The sequence below is a fragment of the Canis aureus genome, chromosome 1 (genome assembly GCF_053574225.1).
Source record: "Canis aureus isolate CA01 chromosome 1, VMU_Caureus_v.1.0, whole genome shotgun sequence".
NCBI classification, from domain to species: Eukaryota; Metazoa; Chordata; class Mammalia; order Carnivora; family Canidae; genus Canis; species Canis aureus.
This window is the reverse complement of record NC_135611.1, coordinates 8,526,342-8,549,379: the sequence shown is the minus strand read 5'-3', so window position 1 is coordinate 8,549,379 and position 23,038 is coordinate 8,526,342. Positions and strand designations below refer to the sequence as shown.

Below are 23,038 nucleotides of genomic sequence, written 5' to 3'. Positions count from 1 at the left end.
TTACTCAGAGAAGAACAAATAGCACCTAAATCCTCACTTATTTATCCAAATGGCAAAAATCTGAAGTTGGACTATAAACCCTACTGCTGAGTGTGTAGGAGAAAACACATTCTAATAAACTGCTGGTGAGTGAGTGAAATGGTACAGCCATATAGAAGAATGGGACAATATGAGGATTTAAAATACATTTACTTCTTCAAGTATAGTTGACACACAAGGTTACATTTACTTTCAGCCATACAATAGTGATTCCACAACTCTGTACTTTATGTTGTTCTTATAAGTGTAGCTACCACCTGTCACCATGCAATGCTACCATAATATCATTGATTATACTCCCTATGCTGTACTGCTGTACCTTTCATTCCCATGACTTAGACATCCCATAACTAGAAGCCTGTACCTCTCATTCCCCTTCATCCATTTTGCCCATCCCCACATCCACCCTCCCTCTGACCTTTTTTGATATAGCAATCCTAAAGAAATCTACCCTAGAGACACACTTGTACATGTATGAAATGATATATGTGCATTATTCATATTACATAATTTATATTAGCAACTGTGTCTAATAATAGGAAACTGGGTGAATAAGCAGACACTGAAACACTTGTACCCTATCCAACAGAATGATGAACACCTCCACATATGGACATGGGAAAATCTCCATACCTATTATCCTGAGCAAACAGGATATATTTTTAAGTTAAAAAAAAACAAGGTATAAAATCATATATAACATACGATCTTTTATGTGAGATGTGAGAAGAGCAATGAGAATCTACATGCTTACTTGGTTATATTTGCAGAAACTAAAATAAAAATAGAAAATACAAACCAGAGAACAGGATGACAAGGGAACATCTCTGAGTTACATGTTTATAAGGAGAAAACAATTCCCAAAAGTAAAAACAAATTAAAACAAATCTAACTGTATAATAAATTGTAACAGAAAAAAGTTCTTTCAAGTGACTCTGAGGCAGTTTTTTTTCCTGTATTTTTAAAAAGATTTTATGTATTTACTTAGAGAGAGAAAGAGAGAGCTCATGTGGGATGAGGGGCAGAGGGAGAGAATCTCAAGTAGCCTCTGCACTCAGCACAGAGCCTGATGTGGGGCTTGATGTCAGAACCTGAGGATCATTACCTGAACAGAGATCAAGAGTCACATGCTCAACCAACTGAACCACACAGGCACCTCTTGACCGTATATTCATAGTGAGACTTAATCTAAGTCAAAAAGAATTGCAAAGAAATCTTAGATTTTATCAGTTATTGACCACAGTGATACAAACACTACTATTCTGAAATTAGCTTAGCATGTGCTGAAGGTTAAAGCTAATAAGCAATTATGTTGATATTGCTAAAAACTAAGACTTTCTATGAGCAACAGTGTAAGTATGAGCAAAGAAATTTAAAATCAGAAAAATAGCAATTTGGACTCATTTTTTAAAAATACGTATTTCCTAGGACACCTGAGTGGCTCAGCAGCTGAGCATCTGCCTTTGGCCCAGGGTGTGATTCCAAGTGTTGAGATCGAGTCCCACATCAGGCTCCCTGAATGGAGCCTGCTTCTCCTTCTGCCTATGTCTCTGTCTCTGTGTCTCATGAAAAAAAATAAAATCTTAAAAAATACATTATTTCCTAATTACTAAAAGAAGAAAAATGATAGGACAGTAGTTATAAGGACCACACTGGCCTGTTTTTCATCCCAATATACCTCCTCCCATTAAGAAACCAGAATCAAAAAAATAAGTAACCAGAATTTCTAGAGAAATGGCCTGTTTCAGAATGAACAAAATAAGCCTGAGACATATTGGTATGAAAGAAAGCTTTCAAAGACTAATGAGACAATGAAACAGGCTTAAAAGGATCAAAACAAAATTAAATATTATTTACCATATCCCAAGGAAAATACAGATTCTCACCATATCTACAGCAAAAAGGCTGTTGTCATCCCAGATATCGGCTGAAATTGCTTCACCAATAAGTATCATATCCTCTGCAAGCAATTCCAGAACTCTTATTATCATTTGTCTACTACCTAGGAATATAGATAGAAGAAAAAAAATTAACTTTCAAATGAACAGCTATATATCATACTGCTCAATCTTCTAGTTAGTGATACCCTCAAACTCCTATTTTCTCTTTTTATTTTTTTATGTCCTTAGAATCACTGAAAGAGACATATAGGGAAGTCACAATCTACAACCACCATTAACATTTTTGTTCCAATCACAATCCTAATTTAGCCACAAGTCCAATGCGCTCAGAAGTGAGATATTCAAAAAGAAAGTAGCAAAATCTAACAATGCCATGAGATAGGTTAAATTTTTCTAATTCAGAGACCTTTTCGTATTACACATGTAGTATGTGACAAAGCACCAGGTTAGGTTTAAAAATGCATTCTATTAATCTCCTATTTAGTGCTAGGAGGCTACACACCCACCAAAGCAATCTCTTTTCTCCAGAGACAGAACAACAAAGGAATTCTACTATCCATAAGGCGAACATTCAGTCAAGACTTTCTGGTCCCACATACCAAAGGCCAATTTCCAATGAATAAAAGTAAAACCACCAGATCATAAGGGCCTAGATTAATTGTTCCATTAGAACAGCTGGAGCAAGTTCTCTTAGAAATCTCTTATGATATTGAACAATTACAAATTATGCAATAATTTATCACAAAAGGGCAAGAGAACATTTAGAAAAATTTATGTACCAAGATATAGCTTTATAATTATCAATCTGACTTTTTACAGCAAATTAAGAAAAGGTTAAATGCGAAATCATTTAATCTAAAACTGTTCTTCTCAGTATACCATGCAGGCAAACATATATACTTCATGATGCCAAAGTTCAGCTCTTTCTTTATTTCACATTACTAATACATGAATTAATTAATACGTGTGTCTAACTCCTGGCAGCAGAGTTATTCAGTCAGTGATAAGTTAGGGTATTTGGTTTTCCTTAGGATAAAAACATTTTTAATACTTCCCAAACATAGACCTCCATCCTGCTTCCCTCCCCATCATCTCCAACCAGGCAAAAATAAACTACGACACTTAGAAAACAACTCAAATGGGATAGATTTTATTGAGCCAGTATCAACCAAAAAAACAAATCTTATTTATCTTATATCTTGACAAGTTTATCAACTACTGAAAATGTAGAGAGTCAGAGAATAAAATATTGTTATCACTTCCAAACCTTTTTATTTTTTTATTCTTTTTTTTTATTTATGCTATAAATTTTTTGAAACACAATACCTACAATAAACTGGTATGGAATAATTGCCAGGGAGCCCGACGTGGGACTCGATCCCGGGACTCCAGGATCACACCCCAGGCTGCAGGCCACGCCACACCGCTGCGCCACCGGGGCTGCCCCCCAAACCTTTTTATATCTCACAAACTGCTAAGTGCTTAAGGAGCATGGTCACTGGCTTCCGAAGAATCTTGGCTCAAGCCTCCGTTTTAGCTGCATGACTCTGGATAAGCTCCCAAAACACTCTGAACCTCAGTGTTCTCATTTATAAAATGGGGATGAAAGTACTAACTACCACTCATGGAAAGATAAAATGGGTTGGTGTGAGGAATGCATGAAACCATGCACACAAAGCCAGATGAGCAGGACGGGAACTCCACATAGGCTAACTGCTGTTCTAGTGAGTCTGGCAGATATTGGTCATATTATTACTGTTCCTATCACGCTTGACTAAAATTACAACTACACGACCATATATACTTTAGTACATCTTTTTTTTTTTTTTTTTTTTAAGGTAGCTTTTTTGTTTTTTTTTTTATTATTATTATTTATTTATGATAGTCACACAGAGAGAGAGAGAGAAGCAGGCTCCATGCACCGGGAGCCTGACGTGGGATTCGATCCCAGGTCTCCAGGATCGCGCCCTGGGCCAAAGGCAGGCGCCAAACGGCTGCGCCATGCAGGGATCCCTACTTTAGTACATCTTTGAGAATTTACCCAGCATACTGAGAGAAGAGGCAACTCCAGAATGTTTGGGAGGTTTTTTTGAGTTTGGTTTTTTTCAGAAAAAGAAATTACTGCAAAGGTAAGAATCCAGTTTGGGGTTTGTTTGTTTTTCACATGTTTCACAGCTTAACCACGAACTGAGTAGGACAACTGAACAACTGTGAGAGACTCAAAAAGTTTCCAAAGAGCAAAAGCCAAAGATTTTCTTAGCAAAAGCCAAAGATTTTCTTATCCCAGTCTATTCATGCTGGCCCACCTTCTTTAATTTATTATTCTGGTCACATTGTTTTTTCAGTGCTTATGTTTAAAATAGTCATACAGAAGTGGAAGTATATACAAAAAGCCATAAATGGAAGGGGATACTCTATCCAAACAATGCTCATGTCATCCACATTCACTTGGACAATATTAAGACTTTATTAAATTCTAAGAATTTGTATCCCAGGGGCGCCTGGGTGGCTCAGACAGTGAAGTATCTGCCTTCAGCTCAGGTCATGAACCGAGGGTCCTAGAATCAAGTCCCGCACCAGGATCCTTGCTCTGCTCAGCAGAGAAGTCTGCTTCTCCCTCTGCCCCTCCCCCAAATAGTGCTCACTTGAGCTTACTCTCTCTCTCTCTCTCTCTCTCTCCTCTCTCACATAAATAAAATCTTTATAAAAAAGCTCCTAACAAAAAAAAAGCAAGTTCCTAACACAGGTAAGTGAAAAGAAGAAAAGAGTCCCACAAAATGGACAAAACAGCGATAAATTACATAACAAGAACTATGACTTCAAAAACAGCTAACCTGTTCTTAAGAGAGGAACTGCTGATTGCAGAACGGAGACACAGAACTGGGGCAGACTGAGCTGCTGGAATTGTAGTTCCAGAGTGTCTTCGGCCTCCAGCTCAGGCAGATCTATGTGTACCACATCCAAAGGCGAATGCACAGAGATCCTAGAGTTCACAGGAGCATGACTACTACTTCCACTGTAAAATAAACAAATGATAATCCTTGAATATGGAAACAGCTCACAAAAAGGCTTACTGCATCTCTGCTGTCTGGCACATGAGAAGCCTCATGTTAGACACAACTACATTGTTTCATGCAACAATGTGGTCAGATTTGTGAAACCTTGACAAATTATAAGATTAAATTCCATAAAGATAGGTCAAAACTGTAAATGAAACCAAAAATGCACTCATATATCGCTTTTCAAAATGATGTTCTCAAAATTCCTAGAAGAGCAATCAACATTACCACTAATAATCCATTTGTTTCTAGAGAAAAGCAAGCCAATTCATAGCAAAGTTCTTCTGTAATCAACTTAGAGGCAAAACTAAATCGTTTATAGTTTCCTAGATTTTCAGTGATTTTCACCAAATGTTCTAAATAAGCCAGTGTTAGCAACTGAAGAATGCTAGAAAATGCCAGAAAAACATGAGGAGAAATGGATTACTTCATTTAGTACATTCAGCATCACATCATGATTTTGAAAATGTACCAAAAGTGGATCATCCCATATTTCATGGCTTTCTTCATAAAAAATTCTTACCTTAGGTGTCAAGTGAAGGGGTGGGGATAAAGTGCTATAGAAAGGCCTAAAACTCACATTTATAAAGGACCTCAAATTTTTTCCTTTTAATGTTATCCATAATTGAAGCTGAATCCCAGATATACTAATGCTATTGAACATGTAAAACTCCCAAAATTTAATATAAATTTTGTCATTTCTTCAATTTCAACATCCCAAAATACGAAAATGAGGTGGGCTTCTCTCAAACTCTAACAAGCCCCGTGAGGATGGTGTTGAGAGAGGAGTGAGAATTTATATGCACGCAGCACACCAGATACAACTTAGAGAACAAGACAGAAAGGCTTTCCCAGAATAAAGAGAAAAACCATGCCTGACCAAGTAACTCCTACAGAAGGACTAGGAGCACAGGCTCTCAGCTCATACTGTCTCAACACCAGCCTTCCTCTTCACCAACTATATAAACTGGGGCAAGGCTCATTGCCTTTCCCAACCACGTTTGCCTGTAAAATGATGACGATGATAATACCAATGCTATTACAGGATTGTCAGGATGACAAGTAAAGGAGATAAAGCATGTATAGCACTTGGTGTAACACCAACCATGCAGCCAGCATGAATCAGTGTCAGCTTGTAGCAACAGCAGAGTCATGAGTAAATAATCAAGCCAACAGAGGAGTATTCATCTCACTGAGCATTTATTAAGATGACACCAAAAGAAGAGACTAATATGTTTATAAGATGCTGGTAGCCTAGGGATGAGGTAACACACAAACACCCATGCCAATCCCGTTAAACAAAGTTAATATATAAAAATCTATATTTACACAAATAAGTAAAAGACCATAAATTGTGCATCTTAAATGAACCTTTGTTTTATAGCCTCCAATCATTCCCTTTAATAGTAAATACTGATGCATTTAAACTATGTTTAGACTTACAAATGCGGGTTTGAAATACTATCAAAATATTATCTATCATCTAAACCTATGCTTTTAAACTAGATTGCATTCCATTTGTGGCTGATAAAAATAATTTAATAGGTCAAAATCATCAATCTTTTTTTAATCAAATGGAAAAAAACAGAAAATACAGTTTACTACGTAGCACAGGGAATCAAGGGAGTATTTTGTGAACACCTTATTTTGGCAGGAATACACACACAGCGTACAAACACACAAACATACCTATACACACACATAAGAACATACATCTGTGTACTGAGTATTGAGTTAAAACTAAGATTATTTCTTACTGTGGCTCACAGTCAAAAAAGGTATGAAAACCACTGGTTCAACACAAGGCCAATACCTGTGGTAATATTCCAAAAGAAAAGATAGAGAAAAATATTAATCTCCCTCTGAAACCAAAACACACATGCACAAGTTAACTGGGCATTTCAACGGTCACCTGGAAGACACAGCATCCCAATCCTGGCCATCTCCTCTGGGTCGCTGGCCTGTGCGTCCAACCACAGAAGGCCGGGGGCTACTGCTTCCCAGAGAAGGATTCTGAGAATGATGAATAACTCTAACTTCATGACAGTATGACAAAGAAGAATTCTGGGAAACTGTATCTAAGAGGAAAAAAATAAAATAAAATTATCCCTCAATAGCAACAAATTATGATTACGGAATTTTTATGTCATTTTTCCAAAAAAACATTAACAAAGTTAAGATGTTTTGTAAAAACACTTCTATTGGGGTAAAAGTAAAGATCAACCTTTTTGAAGTATTCACTTAGCACATTTAGATTTATATCTAAGTGACCTGATTATCTCTAGCCTTCAAGCCAGCACTATTGACTTGTAACATTCAGGACTGCCAAAGCAAAATAGCAGGTCATGCACTCCGCTGCTCACAACTCTACGAGAAACCCTACCTCAAACCACATGTAAAAATGAACTCAAAAAGAATCAACAACCTAAATATAAGAGTTAAAACCATAAGCTCAAAATAAATAAATAAATATTTTTAAAATTTTTTAAATTTAAAGATAAATAACTAAATAAAAACCATAAACTCTCAGTAGAAAATATAGAGGTAAATCTTCACGATCTTGGATTTGGCAATAGATCCTTAAACATGAAACCAAAAGCACAACCAAAGAAAACAAAGATAAATTGGACTTCATCAAAATCAAAAACCTTTGGGAACCTGGATGGCTCAGTGGTTGAGGTCTGCTTTGGCTCAGGTCATGATCCCAGGTTCCTGGGATCAAGTCCCGCCTCTTCCTCTATATCTCTGACCCTCTCTGTATGTCCCTCATGAATAAAATCTTAAAAAAAAAATTAAAAAAAAAAACTTTTATGCATCAAAGGACATTATGAAGAAACTGAAAACCTATAGAGTGAGAACAAATACCTACAGATCATAGATCTAAAAAAGACTTTATAATCAGGATATATAAAGAACTCCTAAACTCAACAATAAATAAATAAATAAACCACCACGGGTGCCTGGGTGGCTCAGTTGAGCTTTCGACTCTTGATTTCAGCTCAAGTAATGATCTCAGGGTCAGGAGATCTAGCCACTTGTCAGGCTCTGAGCTGAGTGGAGTCTGAACGACGAGCAGGAAGAGGGGCAGAGAGAGGAGACTCCACCTGCTAAGTGGGGAGCCCGACGCAGGGCTCGATCCCAGGACCCTGTGATCATGAACTGAGCCAAAGGCAAACACTTAACACATTAAGGCACCCAGGCACCCAGGGCAAAGGACTTTAAAAGACATTTCTCCAAAGAAGATACACAAATGGCCAATATGCATGTAAAAAGTCAATAGGAAATCACCCACTAGTCATTAATGAATAGTCTGTAGGGAAATACAAATCAGAACCATAGTGAAATACCACCTCACACCTACTAGGATGACTGTGATTTTTAAAAGGGAAAGTAACAAGTGTTGGTGGCATGGGAAGAAACTGGAAGCATCATAGGTTGCCAGCTGGGAAGTAAAATGAGGCAGCCACTGTGGTCAACAGGTTGGTGGTTCCTCAGATGGCTATATGTAGAATGAACATATAACCCAGCAATTCCACTCTCAGATATACCCAACAGAACTGAAAACAGGAGCTCAAACAGATGTGCCGATGTTCACCAAAACATTATTCACGAGAGCCAAAAGGCGAAAACAACTCACATGCCCATCAACAGGTAAATGAATGAGCCAAATGTGGCATTATCCATTCAGTGGAACATTATCCGTAAAAAGGAATGAAGTTCTGACACAGCTGAAGCATGGATGAACCTTGACAACATGATGCTCAGTGAAATCAGCCAGACACAAAAGGACAAATGCATGATTCCACTTGTAAGAAGTACTAAGAACAGACAAATTTAGAGACAGATTGTAGAAGAGAGGTTATCAGTGGCTGCAGAGGGAAGGGGACATGGGGAACATGGCTAAATGGTCACAGAGCTTCTATTTAGGGTGATGAAAACTGTTTGAGAACAGATAATGGTGATGGTTGCACAAGACTATGAATGCAATTAATGCCAATAAAACTGCATAGTTCTAAATGGTTACGATGGCATACTTTATGCAATACATATTTTACCATAATTTTTTTCAAGACTTAAGTAAAATAAAGGTATCTGCAGAGGAAAAAAAATTCTCCAAGAGCGTCTCACTGCACTACAAAGAAAATATGAAATGCTTACTAAGGGGATCCCTGGGTGGCTCAGCGGTTTAGCGCCTGCCTTTGGCCCAGGGCGCGATCCTGGAGTCCCGGGATCGAGTTCCGCATCGGGCTCCTGGCATGGAGCCTGCTTCTCCCTCCTCCTGTGTCTCTGCCTCTCTCTCTATGTCTATCATAAAGAAAGAGAAGAGAAGAGAAGAGAAGAGAAGAGAAGAGAAGAGAAGAGAAGAGAAGAGAAGAGAAGAGAAGAGAAGAGAAGAGAAGAGAAGAGAAGAGAAGAGAAGAGAAGAGAAGAGAAGAGAAGAGAAGAGGAGAGGAGAGAAGAGAAGAGAAGAGAAGAGAAAGGCTTACTAAGATGTACAAATCTGAACACACTCTGGCCCCTGATTACCTCTCTGATCTCACCCCATCCCCTCTCTGTGCCCCATTCCCTGCTCACTCTACTCCACTCACCACACCAGCCTGGTTTGCTGTTCCTCAGGCAGGTCACCTCATTTCTGAGGCCCCCAATCCTCCAGGAATACTGTCCCTGCAGCTCTTCAAATAGATGGTTCCTTCTCACCCTTCAGGTCACCTCCTCTGAGAGACTCTCTCCGCCCATCCTATCCAGGTAAGCCACGTTTCCCTGGTCACCTTCGGTCATACCACCCTTCCTATTTCCTTTAAGCACTTCTCATCTGAAACGAACTTGTTTACTCATTTATTTCCTATTCCCAACCTTCTCATGGATAAGCTCAGAAGGGCAGGCACATTATCTGCTTTGTTCAGTGTTAACCCCCCTAGAGACTAGAACATCAGTTGGCATATAGCTAGTAATAGATAAACATTAATACACGAATAAATCTTCAAAGATACTATTTTAATCAACAGTATAACTCTTAATTCTGATGAAATATGGGGTACCTACAGCTCTCTGTTATCAGTCATTCAGAAAACGCTCTATTTCAAGAATGTTAATGAAGAACTCAATACCCTCTGAGATCTATAATAAAGTTAATGTACAGCATAAGTATTCAAGTGGTATAGAATCAGGGAAACTCTGAACAGAATAGGGATTAATTGTGAAGCATGATGACAAATCACTGTAACTTAATATTCAACTTTCAATGAATAAGTGCATAGAATTCCTAAATTATAAATACTGTTTCGACAAAGCCAGTCTAGTGCTTTATTTGGCCATTAGGTGGTGCTTTCTTCCTTAAAAGTCTGGCACTGCTATCATATAATAAATGAACTACATCGCAAGTTGCATAAAAATAGTTTTCATAAAATACAAACCCGGGGCATCTGGCTGGCTCAGTCACTACAGCATGTAATTCTTGATCTTGGGGTTGTGAGTTCAAGCCCATGTTGAGTGAAGAGATTTTTTTTTTTTAAGATTTTATTTATTTATTCATGAGAGACACAGAGAGATGCAGAGAAAGAGGCAGAGACACAAGCAGAGGGAGAAGCAGGCTCCATGCAGGGAGCCCGACGTGGGACTCGATCCCCAGGTCTCCAGAATCACGCCCTGGGCCAAAGGCAGCACTAAACCACTGAGCCACCCGGGCTACCCTGAAGAGATTATTTTAAAATAAATTAAGTAAAATATACCAAAGGTTAAAAACTATTAACAAAATACAAATTGTTATTCTTCAAACCAAACAATCTATTAATACAAATAACTTTCCAAAATGTTCAAGGTCCCAAATGAATAGCTGAACTCAAAATTCTAGTTCTTAGTTCCCAACAGCACTATATGCCTAAGAGAAAAGAAAAACATCTTGCAAATGGCTCTTACCAAAAAAGAGGATGGGATTATGAGTGGTTCTGTCATTCACACAATTGGTTTTCAAAGATGATCATTTGATTACATTTAAGAATAAGGAGTTTATATTGTGAAAATCTATACAGTAAATATAATACTCAAAAAATCTGCAAATACCATCAATGACTAATGAACAAACAAACATAAATACCTTCTTTACTGGAGAAAAAACCTGGATCTCGGTGAAAGTTAAGTCTGTTTCTTAAGTATGTGCACAGCTGCTGCAAGCAGGACACTGACTGTAATGCCAGGCGATGTCTTCCATCTCCACCAAAGGCCAGTTTCAACAGAGATAAAAGGCTCTGAAATAAAGAAGAGCAATGAAAGTCATCAAGGGAAGATGGATGTGGAATTCAAATAAGGTCAAATGAACCACCAAAGGAAATAAAGTAACTTGCAAAATATTTTTAAGACCAAGAAATGGAAACAGGCAAAAATGACTTAGCATAAAGCAAAAGATGGGACAAAGCAAGAAAATAAAATTTAAATGGACAAGTCAGTGTTTTATCTAAAATCTGTTAGTTGAGTTGCTATTCTGAAAGAACACATGAATTATTCCCCATTAAGTTACACAGTACTTTTTAAAAATCACAGCAAGCCTTCTGCAACTCTAAATCATTTTTGCCACATTTTGGCAATGAACAGCTTTTCCTCTGCTGTCTTTTGACAATGGCAATAGTATGTAGTAATAGCTGCCATTCAGAAGCATGCAGTCCAGCCCTGGGATGGTGAGTGAGGTGCTAAGGTATTACTAGAGGCTATAGATATGCCAGGATCCCAGATGCAGGATCCCCAGCTCTACTGTACAAACAATAGACTAGATTGCAAAGAATTCATCTGAACTGCTCACTATGACCTTATTTCCACAGCATCTAGCACTGCCTGACCTATCCTCGATACTCAAAAAGCAATGCTATTCTCACTGTTAGGAAGGGTTACTATGGCCCAATCTCAATTTCCAAAGTCCATTCTCCCATTTAGGTGACTCATAAAGGGTAAATTCAAGGTGCTCAAACTGCATATGTCAAATGAGACTACCTCCTATCAGAAGAACTACCACCATTCAAAGAAGTTTCAGAAACTGAATACTTCATTTTTTAAATACAGTAAATTACTTCCTAAGGACTGACTTCTGCTTTTGCAAAATTTGTTTCATTGTAAAAAGTTCTCTATTTCAAAATCTAAAACAATTACAGAGCATACGTACCTGAACAATTTTTGGCCTTTGAAGGAAAATTTCAGCAGGAAAGTCTTGCATGATAACGTCCTTCAGTAGCTCACAGGTGTTCCAAATTAAAGTATGGTTACTACTTCTTAAAGAGCTACAAAAAAAAAATACCATTTTTTTTTTAAGATTTTATTTATTCACTTGACAGAGAATAAGGAGAGTGGCAAGCAGAGGCAGAGGGAGAAGCAGGCTCCCCACTGAGCAGAGAGCTCAACACGGGGCTCGATCCCAGGACCCCGGGATCACTACCCAAGCCAAGTCAAAGGCAGACACTTAACTGACTGAGCCACTCAGGCACCCCTCATTATTTATTTTTAAAAAGAATTATCTATACCAGAGTCTAAGTAACCTAGTGGCATAATGACTCTATTAACAGTTCTTCAGGTCTCAGCTGAGACTTCACTTCTCCCGGGAAGCCTTCCTACTAGATCTTTTTCCTAATCAAGAACTCTGGGATAGGTCCTTCCTCCACATGCTTATAACTGGTGCTCTGGCAACTTCATGTTGATGCCTTTCTATCCCCTACTAGACCTTCCTCAAGAGCAAGCACTACACGGTATCCACCATTGTATGCAAAGACTATCAACAGTGCTACAAAATGAAATCAAGGAAGTCAAAGGGCACAGAATGCAATGAAATCTGCTAAATGAATTAGAAAGTAAGACAAAAAATATTATAGCAAATATATAGTTAAATTCTAGAAATTAAATTCCTTACCACTCTTCCTTTGTGGAGTGAATCAAGCTGGGATTCTTCTCTTATCCCAAACAGAGGACAGCCCTCAGGTAATATGTGCCCACCTAGGGATTCAGCAATCATTTACCTCCCACCTGAAGAATCCACACTGCCTCTCTCAGACCAGCTCCAGTCCACACCATCCAGAAGTGTGCCCTAGAAGTCATAATCTCTTCCATGAGGCCTGATTCAGAGCTGACCTCAAAACCACCTCTGCCCCCTGCCCAAGTATACTGTACACTTCTTCAATATGTTGATCCAAGAGAATTTACTGATGCCTTGGAAGTGCCAGCACCATGGCATGCCAGGGTGGCTCAGCAGTTGAGCACCTGCCTTTGGCTCAGGGCATGATCTCGGATTCCCAGGATAGAGTCCCACATCCCACTCCTTGCATGGAGCCTGCTTCTCCTCCCTCTGCCTGTGTCTCTAATGAATAAATAAATAAAATCTTAAAAAAAAAAAAAAATACTCGATACTCAAAAGGAAGTGCTAGCATCAAAATACATTTAATAGCATCCAGCTGTTTACTTAGTCCTAACTCTAGCAAGTTGGTCTCTATATTGTCCACTGGATATGCTGTCCACTAAAAAAGACTGCATTTTAAAAGACTGCATTTATGTTTAATTTTTTCTGCCACCAAAAAATATACAAGATTCCAACCACAAAAAAAAAAAAAAAGGATGTGTAGCCTGATAAGGGCAAACAGGAATTTTTCTGGCCTGCTTTTTGAAACAGTGAAAAATCATTCATATATTCCCATTACTACCTTTCATAGCCACTTAGTATTTTTTTTTCTTGGTGAAAATGTACAGTAATACTTTTTTCTTGGTGAAAATGGCTATAAATGAACCAAAATAACCTGACACACATTAGGTACCATACCTTTCATTAGAGGAGAGAACATGTCTATCTGTTGTAGTCAGGGGTAGCCAAGGAAACGTAGAAAACTTCAAACACTTCACAGTCTGATTCACTGTTAATGCAACAGCAAAATTTATGGGATCAAAGACAATGTTGACAGACTCACAATGCAAAAAGTAAGGCTTTACCCTGAAAACAATCCCTCAAATAAAGTTACATCTTACAGTAACCTCAAATATACCAAACAAGGTCAGCTGCAAATCTGTTCCCTAACAGGATAAATAAGAGAGCTCTATTTTCATAATTTACAGAGAATCCATGTATTATTAGAAGGGCATTAAACACAAAACAATATCGAATGACATTTAAAGTTTCTATTACATTTTCTGTTTTACCCTGTGGCTAACCAGAACACAAAGCTTAAATTTAACATAAAAGGAACTGGCATTTGGAGATCGTTAATCGTAGAAATTAAATATGATATAAACATAATCATATACTATATTTAATTACTCATGATCAAATATCCTAAGTGGTGTTAGATGTTAAAACTTCTTTGAAAATGACTTGAAGACCATAAGGTTGAAGATCAAATCTCAGCACTCAAGATTAAAAGAAATCTGAGAAACCAACAATTTCAAACTACTCGATTCAAATTATTTTTTAACAGCCCTTATATTGTACAAGGTGGCAATGCTGAGAAACAGTATCTAGTATCTACATAATCTCTTCCAAGTGGCAAATATTCTTTCTGCCAAATGCTTTGAAAAGAGCACGAAATCTCTGCATTTAGATAACAGCATTATTAAACACACAAATATAGCACAGTTGTTTCTTTCAAAAGTGCTAACATCCAAGCAGGATTTACTCTCTAACAGAAAAGTAAGGGCAGGGTGGAGGGAAGGACAGACTTATACAGCACACAAAAAGATGTATCCAAAATAAGGTGTATCATCAATCCACAAACTGCAATTCCCATGACAAAATATTACCATCTCAATGATCCCTAATGTTTTCAACAGCTGTACTCAAGTGCCCACCTCCCCAGCCCTGGACATACTCTCTCCCTTCCGGTGTCTCTTACTGTCACTCAATGAAACCTCTTAATCAGAAACACAAAGAAACTACCATTTCCAAACCAAAGCTGCCTAACAAGCCTAACAGAACTTTTACAGAAAGAGTTATTCAACCAGAGAATTTCTATGAAACTTTTTAGTAAGAGAGCTTCCAAACAGAGTTAAAGTGAATACGTGACATGAGCAGATATGGACGCAACATTTTCAACTGTGCAGGTAATAAACTGTTTCGGTACATGCTTATTTCATCATTCCCTAAGTGCAGCACCCAGAACGAAGATTTTATCCTTTCTAAGCCTCAGTGCCTTCATCAGTCAAATGGGATAGTAACTATCAAGTTCACTGGGACTCCAATGAAGATTCATTCATTCATTCAAAGAATACATACTGAATGCCTAATATGTTTTTGGCATTGTTCTGTGCATTGGGGATAAAGCAGTGTACATAGCTACCATTTAGCATTTTTTTTTTAAGATTTTATTTATTTATTCATGAGAAGACACACAAAGAGAGAGAGGCAGAGGCACAGGCAGAGGGAGCTGCAGGCTCCATGCAGGGAGCCTGACGTGGGACTCGATCCTGGGTCTCCAGGATCAGGCCCTGCGCTGAAGGCGGCGCTAAACCGCTGAGCCACCTGGGCTGCCCATATCATTAAGCTTTTAACAACAGAGACAAACAAGAGGTACATAAATATGTAATTTCAGATCATGATATACGTCAGGAAGAAAACTAAACATAGGCAGTAAGTGATCCCTGGCTAGAGTTCTCAAAAGGTCTCTGAGGAGGCGACATGGGAGCAGAGACATGAAAAGACCTAGATGAGATTCCAGGGAGAGCAAGAGAGGCTCTAAACCAGAACACTTCAATTAGCTAGATGCTGGGATAAAGATAAATGAATGAATGAATGAATGAATGAATGAATAATGAAGAAACCAAAACAATCCTGAGACTTCAGCTTGAGTAACTGGAAAAAGAGCATCACTTAGTGAGCTGGAGAATAATTAACATGATATATATATAGTGCATGGCACAGTTCCTCACAAGTCTGTGTTCGGTAAGCCCTGAGTACTGCCACCATTCCCACCCTCCTATACTGTTGCTCAAATGCAGTTAGAACATAAAATTCTACCCTTTAAACTCTGTATCTTTAATTTGAGGAAACAAACATTCAGTTTAGTGCTGAAATATTCCAGTCTAATCACAATAAGGAACAATAAGGAAAAGTACATTAATTTCTGATTTACCAGATTAACAGGATCTACTTCTCTATACATACACACCCATTGGTCGTGGAGACACTTCCATCTGCTGGAGATTACTTTTGTCTTTAGGAAAATATCCTATTAAGATTTCAGGTTGTTGTGGCATTTCTGATAAGAAAATACATATCACCATATTAATGGCTCCTTATTTGCTAAAAGTGAAATTTACTCTTTTCAAATTTTAAACTTACTTTTCAATCATTTTAAAAACTAGAAAAATAAGTTTTTTTTCTCTGAGGAGTCTTCCTACAGAGGAAAAAAATGTAAATGCTGAGTCCGTTTTTAATGGGGAAAGGGGGTTCCCTGTCTCTTTTATGGTTCAGCAAATACAACTATTTGTTAGAATGAAAACATCTACAATGTACATAAAGAACCTGCTACAAAGTATTTATTCAAGAGGATCCTTAGTCCATCCCCCTCCACCCTCTTACTCTTATTAGGTAGTTTCTGACTACTTCAACTTTAATTAACACCTTTAAGGAAAAAGTTGTCGGACACAAAGCAGTCAGGCACTATCTTTCAATATCTTTGATGACTCTCTGTCACATGGGATTGTGACATGTGATTGATGAACACCAGTTCAGTTGCAATAACAATGGGAACACAGTATTGTTATTACTATTATTGTTGAAGATTTGTTACTATCGTAGGAATAATCTGTCAAACTAGCCTAAGGAAAAGAAAATCTCTGGCATCTTTTAGGCCCCTTTACCAAAAAAAAAAAAAAAAAAAAAAGCAATAAATACGTATGTATCGTCCCCTGAATAACTGTAGAAAAAGGGGAAAAGGTCAAGCTCAAGTAAGTAAGTTAATGAGAGAAAAATAAGTTGAGTGAGAGGATCTTTTTTATTTTAACCTAAGATCTTAGAATTAACCACTAGAACCAATATATTTGTATTTTAACAGAATGCAACAGATTGATTCCAATGAATTACCAGTTTGTTTGGTTTGGTAAGATGCAGCATCTACTGAAGGAAGAATAAAAAGTCCATCCAGAATGCCATCAATTTCAGCCTGTAGATTTGGCTCCACATTACAACGAAGTTTAGATAAGAATTCGACAGCACCAAGATCAATCAAGTGCTGGACTGCTGGGGGATACTGAAAGAATAAGAGAAGAGTCTTGAGAATAACTCCATATATCAAAATTTCTACACTTTATTCTACAGCAAGAAAAACATGAAATTATTTTTAGTATACTAAATGCTCCTTTTATGAAAAATAAATCTTGGGACACCTGGGTGGCTCAGCGGTTGAGCATCTGTCTGCCTTTGGCTCAGGGCGTGATCCTGGGGTCTTGGGATCGAGTCCCACGTCAGGCTCCCTATAGGGAGCCTGCTTCTCCCTCTGCCTGTGTCTCTGCCTTTGTCCATGTCTCTCATGATTAATAAATAAAACCTTTAAAAAAATAAAACTAAATTTAAAAAAATAAATCTTGCATTCCTATACCCAAAAGTAAAGAGCTTCCATGTACAAGACATAGATTCAGAGACATACATAAATCATGTGGTAACATTTAGGAGAGAAAAGCCCAGACGCTGAGCACGAGACATGCACACTGTAAAATGTTACTTATTCAATGGATCACCTCTCTCCTCGGACTCTCACCCTATCCTTTCCTATTTCCAGCCAAAGAATGCCCAAGTCACATAAATCTTAGGACTCATAGTGACTTACAGTTTTGAAAGATCACACTTGCACTTCTGACATTTGACCCTGACAACTACTCTCAAGACAGGCTGAGGTACACAAATCTGAAAAACAGGTATGGAAAAATACAATTTCAGGGGATCCCTGGGTGGCTCAGTGGTTTAGAGCCTGCCTGTAGCCCAGGGCGTGGTCCCAGGGTCCTGGGATCAAGTCCCACGTCGGGCTCCCTGCATGGGGCCTGCTTCTCCCTCTGCCTGTGTCTCTGCCTCTCTCTCTCTCTCTTTCTCTCTCTCACTCTCTCATGAATAAATAAATAAATAAAATCTTAAACACACACACACACACAATTTCAGGGGCGCCTGGGAGGCTCAGTGGGTTAAGCATCTGCCTTGGGCTCAGGTCATGATCTCAGAGTCCTGGGATGGAGCCTGCTGCTCCCCCTGCTAGTGCGCTCGCTCTCTCTCGCTCTCTCCGACTCAAATAAACAAATAAAATCTTTAAAACAATAAGAAAAGGAAAAAAAATGCAATTGCATATTCATTAACCATGGTCTGTAACGTTAACACGTCCTCTTTCATACAGACACATGTAACTTTTAATATGCAAAACAAAACACAAGGAAAAACGCAATGACAAATACCAACTTCCAAAAAGGATTCCAAAAATCAGAACACGCCAGCACGCAGGAGTTATTTCAGTAGAGACAATGTGGGAGCTTCAACATTAGAAATGAGAGAAGAGGAAGGTGAGCATTAGACTCAGGAGAACTCAAATCCAACAGCTCCAGTTGTTTTAAAAAAAAAAAAAAAAAGTTCGAATTATTTAACTTTCAAAAAAGGCTGCCGTTAAACGACTACCAAACACCCGCTCTTCCGATTTCTTTTCTTTTTTTTTTAGATTTTATTTACTGATTCACGAGACCCAGAGAGAGACACAGGCAGAGGGACTCCGAGGCGGGGCTGGATGGCGGGGCTCGATCCGGGCCGGATCAGGCCCTGCGCCTCCCAGGCGGCCCCCGACGTTGTCTGAAGACGACCCCACCTTCACCAATCTGTTCAACAGGCTGAGAACCTCCTCCTTCATGGGAACGGTCGGGAAGTTGAACCAGGCCAGCAGACGCAGGAAGAGCGGCTGGTCCTGCACCACGTCCTCGCAGCCGAGCAGGCCGAGCTCCAGCTTGCACAGGATGCTCCGCAGCGCGCGCTCGCGGATCTCCGCCAGCTGATGCCCTGCCGAAGGACCGCGCAAGGCTATTGCCCGCGGCAGGGACCGCCCGGCTCACCCGAGCCCCCAGGCAGGCACCGACGGGGGCACCGCGCGCGGGGGGCGAGCAAACCGCCGCGCGCTTGTCACAGGCCGGCGCCGGGCCTCGGGGCTGACTCCACACCGAGGCCGACCGGGGTCCCGGGGGGGGGGGGGGGGCGGGGGCACGCCCCGGGCAGGTGGGGACCAGGGGGAGCCTGCTCGCGGCGGCCCGGCCTCCAAAACGTTACGCGGCCATTCACAGCGAGTGGCCTCGACAGGAGGGCGGCGGGGGCGGGGGCCACCTCAGCCTGTTACCGAGTTTCCTGATGAGCCCCGTCAAGACCGCGTCGTCCCGCTCCATCGCCGCCGCCGGAGAATTAAACCGCCGCGCCACAGCGTCCGTCTACAATGACTGTCCCCATGGAAACCCGGGCGGTCCGGCTGTGAGTTCCGCAATACCGCACACAACCACCAGACGAACGGGACGCATCCCGTAAGCGCCTGCGAGGCCCCGCGCCTCCAACAGAAGCTTACGGTCTCTCTGTAATCGCTACTTCGCAATCCCCAGACAGCCGTCTTTGTCGTAAGAACTGGAAAGAACCGGGCGACAAGCAGGCAGTAGAACCCGCCCCGGCCGCGGTGCACGTCGGGAGTTGTGGTCTTCGCCCATTGGTGCTCCCCTCCCGGAATTCCGGGCCCGCCACGGCACCCCGCCCTTCCTGGGGTTCCGGCCTCCCTGCGCGGGCTGCGACGGGCGGGCTGCGGGGTCCTGGCACGTCCCGCCCTGGCCCGCGCACCTGCTCTGCCCCGCACACACCCACACGCTCCTGCACACCCGCCCTGGGCCTGCACACCCCCCGCACCTGGACCAAAAACCCGAATTCTCGGCTCCTAGAACTTTACAGCTTACAACGCAAAGTCGGGGTGGGTGGGCTCCCCCCCCCCCCTCCTTACCTGTAAAATGTCCCTGCAAAAGCAAGCAGTGTCCTTGGATACCCAGGGGCATTATAAACAAGCAAGTCACAAAAGGAAAGGCAGGCAGGAGGAAATAAAAGAACAGAGAGGAAAAAAGGTGGTAGAAAAACAAAATGGGGGAGGGGCGGGGGAGGGGTAGGAATTAATATTTGAACCCCACCATGCTGGGCTTTTGCACTGAACAAATGGGGGGGGGGATTCTGAACGATGGTAAGAGCAACAACAACAGAATTAAGTGTGTAAAAGGATTTGCATTTTGGAGAGCATTTTCTCTGACGGGTGTTTTTAGTTTCCCTTGGCAGGGATGTCAAGGCAGGCATAATATCCATTCCTATTTTGCAAAAAAAAAAAAAAAAAAAGGAGCTTACAATCAGAGAAGTTCCTCACCCACCGTCACATCAACTAGTAAGTGGCCGGTTGAGGGCCTGACCTTCATTTTCTTTGTAACATTATTAGGACTTTGCTGCTTCTGCAAGGTGTGTAGGCTAGAGAGTGGGGATATTGGAGCTGGATCTTGAAGGATAAGTAGGACTTTGTCTGCCAGGCATAGACCTGGGGTAAGGGAATCCCTGCCAGAGGAAACAGTACATGCAAAGCAAGAGTCAGAATGGGTCAGTCAGGGTCAAGGAAAGAGCGACACTATGTGGACAAACGACCTCTGGGAGGAAGATAGGGAAGTAAAGGGGCTGCTAGCAGGCTGGTTACGCTCCATTGTCCCTCTCTGGTGAATGGAAGACAGCAGTAGGACATTGGAGAGTGGAAGGAAAAAGAGATGTGGATATTTAACCAGTGTCCCACCGGCCCATACCTAAGCCTCCACGGCCAAGATGCTAACAGTGGCTGCATTCTTCAACTCCCAGGTAAGAGCTCTTGATGGATCCTGTGCCAAATGGACCAAGAAGTGAAAACAGTTATACCAGCTGAGAGGTTTCTGTAGTTATCCAAGCATGAAGGCTGTGGTTGGGGATTTCAAGTATCAAGGTCAAAATACACATGACAGTTCAGAGAAATCATGGAAATAACTTTTCAAAGATATTTCTAAGACGAAAGTCTGAGATGATGAGAAATTGAGGATGTCAGTGCGGAAGGGATGATAATACCGTGGGAGAAAAATAAATTACAGTTGACTCTTGATCAACATGGGTTTGAACCACACGGATCCACTTACGCACAATTTTTTTCCAATAAATATAGTACAGTACTGTAGGTGTATTTTCTCTTCCTTATGATTTTCTTAACATTTTCTTTTCCGTAGCTGCCTATATTATAAGAAAACATTGTATACTACCTAGAATATACAATGTATGTGTTCATCGACAATTTCTCATCCGTAAGGCTTCATGTCAACAGTAGTTGGTAGTTAAGTTTCTGGAGAATCAAAAGTTATATGTGGATTTTTGACGGCACTAAAGTCAAACAACAAAACCCTGTGTTGTTCAGGGATCAACTAGAATTTAAAACAGGCATGTTGCAAGTAAGAGGGAGGAGGTCAAAAATGAAACAAACGGTTTCTTTTTTTAATGAGGTGTGATGGACATTTAACATTATATCAGTTTCAGGTGTACAACATGGTTTGACATCTGTGTACACTTTGGAAATGATCAACCATGACCATGGTATGTTTAGTAGGCAGCCATCCATCAAAAATGGTTTTGTTTATGTTGCTTTTATTTTCTAATTTTTTTTATTTTTTTATTTATTTATTTTTTATTTATGATAGTCACAGACAGAGAGAGAGAGGCAGAAACACAGGCAGAGGGAGAAGCAGGCTCCATGCACCAGGAGCCCGACGTGGGATTCGATCCCGGGTCTCCAGGATCGTGCCCCCGGGCCAAATGCAGGCGCCAAACCGCTGCGCCACCCAGGGATCCCTTATTTTCTAATTTTTATTGTTGTTGAGTGTGTATTATTTTAATGATTAGACAAAATCACTACATCCTGCTATTACATTCAAAGCAATTATGGCTCATTTTTCTATTAGACCAAGTATTGATTTGTCAATTTTTCTCCAAAAAATCAATCTTCAATTTATTCTGCAAGAAAGAATACTCACACTCTAATGTATTTACTGTACTTTTATTTATTATCAGTAACTTTCTTATTCTTTTCTTAGGTTTGTTTTGCAGTCACTTCTCACTTCTTGAGCTGAAGGTTTTGTTGTTTGTCTTCATTCTTTCTTATTTAGCTATAGAGAATTTCGTGAATCCACATCTAAGAAAAGCTTTGATTATATATCATGAATTTAAATTAATAATCTTCTAACTATGGGTAGAACTCTCAACTATTCTGAAACTACTGTTTTGATACTTTCAATTTCACCCAAGATCTACTTAGGAGGAGGTTTTTAATCATCAAGTCTGTCCTTTAGTTATTAATTTTTACTGTTACTATATCCCAGTCAGCCTAGAGCTAGGGCTTTTGTAATTTTGAACTTCGACATTAAGTTTTTTAAATGAAAAAAATGGTCAATAGATATCTGTGTGGATGTATAGAGAACTGTATTATGTGTATTTGTAATTCTCTACTTGTACTTACAATAGTTTTTTAAATATTTATTTAAATGCTAATTTATAATAAAAACATGTTGAATTTGGGACGCCTGGGTGGCTCAGCGGTTGAGCGTCTGCCTTTGGCTCAGAGGGTAATCCTGGAGTCCCGGGATCGAGTCCCACATCGGGCTCCCTGCATGGAGCCTGCTTCTCCCTCTGCCTATGTCTCTGCCTCTGTCTCTCTCTCTCTCTCTCTCTCTCTCTCTGTGTGTGTGTGTGTGTGTGTGTGTCTCTCATGAATAAATAAATACAATTTTTTTAAATGTTGAATTTTTCCTGATGGTAAATGATAGGCACTCAGCTGGCAGTGTGTGCATGGATTGGGAAAGGAATGAAGAGTAGAGACATAGTATGTTGGAATCTGCTTATCACAAACCATGCAACATTATAGAAAAAAACATGTGGCCCCAGAGGCACAGATAAAATTCTAATTTTTGAGCTCAACTTAATTATCAACCACTCCTCAACCTTTCAGCCATGGTCACAAATCTCTGGCAGGCATTGCCTCAGTCTGC

At 40.1% G+C, this 23,038-nt stretch overlaps 1 protein-coding gene across 10 annotated transcripts in view; it reads right to left on the bottom strand.

Moving 5' to 3' along the window:
• Positions 1-19,626, bottom strand: part of RTTN (rotatin) — a 142,444-nt gene extending 122,818 nt beyond the window's left edge. For 5 of the 10 annotated variants that reach the window (XR_013372539.1, XR_013372529.1, XR_013372560.1 and 2 more), the window contains exons 1-10: positions 19,315-19,626; positions 18,796-18,983; positions 17,040-17,205; positions 16,123-16,212; positions 13,788-13,878; positions 12,150-12,264; positions 11,094-11,244; positions 6,912-7,077; positions 4,775-4,956; positions 1,926-2,041 (exon numbers count right to left, since the gene is read on the bottom strand). Coding sequence is in view for 6 of the 10 variants with exons in the window: in XM_077884546.1 (XP_077740672.1) it covers positions 1,926-2,041; positions 4,775-4,956; positions 6,912-7,077; positions 11,094-11,244; positions 12,150-12,264; positions 13,788-13,878; positions 16,123-16,212; positions 17,040-17,205; positions 18,796-18,983; positions 19,315-19,360 (1,311 nt within the window). In the remaining 4 variants the exon portion in view is untranslated. The remainder of the gene's footprint in view (positions 1-1,925; positions 2,042-4,774; positions 4,957-6,911; positions 7,078-11,093; positions 11,245-12,149; positions 12,265-13,787; positions 13,879-16,122; positions 16,213-17,039; positions 17,206-18,795; positions 18,984-19,314) is intronic. The other 5 variants (XR_013372516.1, XM_077884128.1, XM_077884259.1 and 2 more) reach the window with 5 other exon arrangements.
• Positions 19,627-23,038: the final 3,412 nt, after the last annotated feature.